Genomic DNA, 5,412 nt, shown 5'->3' with positions numbered 1-5,412 from the left:
TCCTGCTCATGATCAGAGATGCACATATTGTCAGCCCCTAACGGACATGCTCAAGTGGCTAAGGTCAAGCAACTGACAAGCAAATCTGTGTTATGGAGCAGAATATTTGCTATAACGATATTTCTGCTTCAGCAACACAGTCTGTCTGAAATGTAATGGAAAATAGGTCAGTTTCAAATCATTGATGTTAGGTTACTAAAGCAAAATTTGAAGGGAATAGTAGCCATTTCCTTTGATTTCTAGATAGAAGAGAATAGGAAATAACTCTTACTGACAAAAGACGAAAAAATTAAAACTCTGTTACATAGTGTTATCCTTCAAAATCACACTCTACTTCTAAAAAAAAAAAATGAAGGCAAACCACATATTGGATAAAATACTCCAGGATAAATTTTATCTGAAAAGACAAGTTAGACATAGCTAAAATATTTTTGATCATATGACTGCTCAACCAAGGCTAACATGAGGCTAAACAGTATCAACAGCTATTAAAAAATATGTTCATTCAAAAATAAACTGGATACAGAGTAAAAACAAATACTGATAACAGAGGGAGATGTTAACGTTTTATTGATTCAACAGAAGAAAATAATGACAAGAAATATACAAAAATAGTTGTTGTAAGTCATTAAGAATGTCAATAGAAAAAAAAAATGTTTTTTCTAGAAAAAGGATTTTTAAAAAAATTAAATATTTAATTTCAGGCTAACAAATTCATGACGAAACTAACTGCAGTAATAAATTGATGGGTAAGGCATTGAATAATAAAAATACAATGTATAAAAGGCCACGTGTTGCATTAGAAGATAGAGTTACAGAATATGAGAAGATAAAATAAGCAACAGGAAATTGTGATAATTAAAAAATTAGGTACACAGTGTGTGTATATATAAACAATTCATTTATTTTTACATTCTTGTCTTTAAAATTTCTATATTTAACATAAAAAAATAAATTATATTTACAAAGTTTAAAGTAACAAAGAAAAAATGTTTATATACAATAAAAAAAGGATTACATGTTTTTTTTTTACTTCTATTTTTCTTACATTTTCAAACAATCTCTAAGACGAAAAAACATCTCCAATAATTGTCAATTTAAGGGAAGGCAAAAAAAAAAGCATAAAAATGAACCATAAGTTACAATGTCAGCAGAGAGCACAACATGCTGACATTAGATGGAAGCAAACAAACTGTACATATGGTAGCAGAGGCTGCTGTAGTGACTACATTTACACAACCAATTCTGTTCGTGTCTTTTAACAAGATTTCCATCAACAAAAGCAAATATACCTTCTTTCTTTTTTTTTTCAATAAATGATAACTTATTTGATAAAATATAACATTTTCCTTCTTTTTTATTTCTTTTTCACCTTTTTTGAATACTTGTCTTCCCATTCTAGTTAAGATGAGATTTAAAAAAAAAACAAATAACAAAAGAGGCAGCAAAAAAAAAACGAAATCTCAATAACAGATACAAGAAACAAATCTCAGCTGCAATATTTGGCACCATTCTGATACTAACACACACACACACATTCACTCACACACACTTACACATGTGCTCACACACAAAAACACATACACCACAGAAAATTGTGATTTTTTTAGTACCAGCTTATTGATAAAGTTATAAAATAGTTTTAACTGTCAAGACGGTTTCGTTTTAAGAGGGAAATAAGAAGAGGCCAATGGTGGCTGGATAGGACGATTTGTGTTAAGTTGTGCAGGTAACCTGGATGATGTCAGGATGGGAATTGGAAGGGAAGGCACTGAATGGTTCTTGTTTGGAGGTATCCCAATTGTGGATTTAACTGGATTTTGATGAGGATCTGCTTCATTTCCTTTGGAAGATATATGACCATTATGGATTATGTCCCTGAGGAAAGAAAATAAAAGGCAAAAACAAGTTTAAATATGTCAGATCATTTAAATAGTAGAGTGCGATTTCAGCAATATTTTCAAGTAAACAAATATTTCTCCAAGTCGTTCAACAACGAATAACTCCAAAGCCAGAGATGTTTCTACAGAGGATTGCAAAGAATGATACTGCTTACATCATCAGAGGAAAAAACACTTACATACACACATCATCATCATCATTTTAACATCCACATTTCCATGCTTGCATGGATCAGAGAAAGTTTATTGAGGCAGATTTTCTATAGCTGGATGCTCTTCCTGTTGCCAACACTTACCGGTTTCCAAGTAAAGAAATATCTCTCCAAAACCAAAAATGTCTTCATAGAATACCAGAACTGAATCATATTTATTTAAAATAATCATGTGAGGTCAAGACATGGAGACTATATACACTCAACAGCTGCAGTAGAAGACACCAGCCAATAAAGCCACACAGCTGAAATGAACCTGAAACTACACGGTTGGAAAGCAAACTTCTTAACCACACAGTCATGCTTGTACCTATATACAGACTAGGCACAGGAAGGCTGTGTGATAAAAAGTTTCCTTCCCAGCTACATGGTTCCAGGTTTACTCCCACAGCATGGCATCTAGTGTAAAAGTGTCTTCTCCTATAGCCCAGGGCCGACTAAAACCTGAGTTAATTTGGTAGATGGAAGCTGAAAGAAGCCTGTCATACAAGCAGTGTCATTCATTTCCAATATTCCGTGAGAAAATGTCACCATGGGGAAATATTACCTAGCTTAAAAACGTGTGTGTGTGTGTGTACATACAGGGTGGACATGAAGGTTGATCCAAAGACCAGAAATGCTGTACACACTGGTTTACATTTGGAGCCATACGTGAGGACCCCAAGACACCTATCGACTCATGCAATGAAAGCCAAAAGGCATGAAAGGGCCAAAAAAGTGTTGTGATATCTGAAGCACAATGGACAAACCATCAAAATCTTTTCAGGTGAAAATATCTTTACCATTGATGCTGTTTTAAAACATTGCAATTATCGATACATTGCTAAGTCACCTTCTGAAGTAAAAGGCGTCTTTAAGGACTAAGCCCCCAGCTCATGTTATGATACTGGGAGTCGTAGCGTCTGACGGAAAAAAGATACCTATCCATTTTTTCAAGTCTGGGGAAAAGGTGGGAGCTGAAGTCCTGCGGTATAAGGTTATGCTTTGGCTTAAGTCTAGCTACCCCAACAGTAATTATGTGTAGACCCAAGATGGTTATCCTGCTCAGACAGTGAAAAAAAGTGCAGAAATTCTGTGAAGACAACTTCGCCAACTTCTAGCTTTCTTTCAGCCCAGACTTGAACTCCCTAGACTATGCCATATGGGACAAATTGGAGCACTCTACCAACAGAATTTCACATACAAGTCTTGATCATTTTAAGCAAATCTTGAGGGAAGAGTGGGACATGTCTGAGTACTTCATCATGAAGAGTTGTGATGCCTTCAGGTGGCATGTGAAGGCTGCAGTGGACAATGAAGGTAGACATATTGAATAAATTGTCTCTTTATACCCCTATAAACCTGTGTTAAAATTATATTTTATGTCAGGTTGCTGCTTGTAACATAAACAATTTGGTGAATTAGCTATTATTTTCCAAGTTTCGCTTGCCCACCCTGTATGTGTGTGTATGTATATATATATATATATATATATATATATATATACACACACACGTGTGTGTGTGTATGCATGCATACATATATTTCCAAATACATAGAATTATCTGAAATTCTAATTGAAATGATATAATTCACAAACATACTTTTCTGGTTCTCTTGATGAAGCCAAAATTGGAGAGCTTTCCTCGATGAGAGCGCCTGGCTGGCAGGGGGGTCTACAATCTTCCGCAATTGGTGATATGACTCTGTTTTGGGTTGGCTGTGCAATATTTAATCTCCGAGAGGCTATGCCATTATACTGAACCTAAAGAAAAGAAACCAAGCTAGATCAACGATTGAACATTTAAAGCTGAATGTAAGCAACACTTTCTAGTTTATATCAACATAAATTCAAGTAAAAGTTTTTCAATAACTTTGCCTTTCATCCTTTTAAGGTCAATAAAATAAGGACCAGTCAAGCACTGGAGCCCTTTCCTTCAAAATTTCAGGCCTTTTGCCTATTATAGATAGGATTATTATTAGTATTATTATTATTGAAGGTGGCACAGCATTTCTTTTAATTTATGTTCTGAGTTCAAATGCTGCAAGGATCAACTCTACCTTTCATCTTTTTGTGGGGGCGATAAAATAAGTTACCAGTTGAGCACTGGGGTCAATGTAATCAACCTACTCACTTCTCCAGACTTGCTGGCCTTGTGCCAAAATTTGAAACCATAATCATTATTATTATCATTGCTAAGGTGGTGAGATGGCAGAATTGTTAGCATGTTAGACAAAATACTTAGAGGCATTTCATCTGTCTTTATGTTCTGTGTTCAGATTCCACCAAAGTCAACTGTACTTGTCATCCTTTTGGGGTCGACAGAATGAGTATTAGTTAAAAGCTGGGGTCAACGTAATCGACTAGCCCCACACCTACCAAATTTCAGACCTTGTGCCTATAGTAGAAAGGATACTTGTTTCAGTCATTTGACTGTGGCCATGCTGGTTCACTGCCTTTAGTCAAACAAATCAACCCCAGAACTTATTCTTTGTAAGCCTAATAGTGCTCCAGCATGGCCACAGTCAAATGACTGAAACAAGTAAAAGAATATACATATATGTGTGTGTATTTTTTTTTATTTATCAACAGCTAAATAAATCTACAGGCCTTTGAGCTGAGACTAGTTTGATAAATGCCAATGCATGAAACTCTCAGACCTTGAGTCACTCTGTTACTTCTGTTAAATATAAATATATATATATATATATATATATATACATACACTCAGCTGGGTGGTTGGTGTTAGGAAGAGCATCCAGTCGTAAAAGCCCTGCCAAAACAGATACAGACGTCTGGTGCAGGCTCCTGCCTGGCCAGCTCCTCTTGTATCCATCCGACCCATGCCAGTATGGAAGGCAGACATTAAACGATGATGATGATGACCTTTGTGTATGCATCCTCAATTCCACCACTTAACAAGGAGTATTTGTTTTATTTACATCCACATAACTTAGTGTCTTGACAAAAGACTAAGGGAATCAGAACCAGATGAGAAAAAAAAAACAAAAACAAATAAGTGCCGGGGGCCAATTTGCTCAACTAAACTGTTTGAGATGGTACCTCAGCACAGTCACAGTCCAATGAGTGAATTATAAGATATTTATCATCATCATCATCATCATCATCATCATCGTTTAACGTCTGCTTTCCATGCTAGCATGGGTTGGACTATTTGACTGAGGACTGGTGAGTAGGCAGGCTGCACTAGGCTCCAATCTGATCTGGCAGAGTTTCTACAGCTGGATGCCCTTCCTAACGCCAACCACTCCGAGAGTGTAGTGGGTGTCTTTACGTGCCACCGGCACGAGGGCCAGTC

The 5,412-nt window shown here is 36.1% G+C and overlaps 1 protein-coding gene across 2 annotated transcripts in view; it reads right to left on the bottom strand.

The window, feature by feature from the left end:
* Window positions 1-544: 544 nt before the first annotated feature.
* Window positions 545-5,412, bottom strand: part of LOC106874657 (spindle assembly abnormal protein 6 homolog) — a 47,048-nt gene continuing 42,180 nt past the window's right edge. For both annotated transcript variants that reach the window (XM_014922454.2, XM_014922455.2), the window contains 2 exons: window positions 3,697-3,857; window positions 545-1,878 (listed from right to left, as the gene is read on the bottom strand). In XM_014922454.2, coding sequence (XP_014777940.1) covers window positions 1,650-1,878; window positions 3,697-3,857 — 390 coding nt within the window. In that variant the 3' untranslated portion in view covers window positions 545-1,649. The remainder of the gene's footprint in view (window positions 1,879-3,696; window positions 3,858-5,412) is intronic.

Source organism: Octopus bimaculoides, chromosome 7, assembly GCF_001194135.2.
Source record: "Octopus bimaculoides isolate UCB-OBI-ISO-001 chromosome 7, ASM119413v2, whole genome shotgun sequence".
Lineage (NCBI taxonomy): Eukaryota > Metazoa > Mollusca > Cephalopoda > Octopoda > Octopodidae > Octopus > Octopus bimaculoides.
This window is presented reverse-complemented; position numbering and strand designations above follow the sequence as displayed.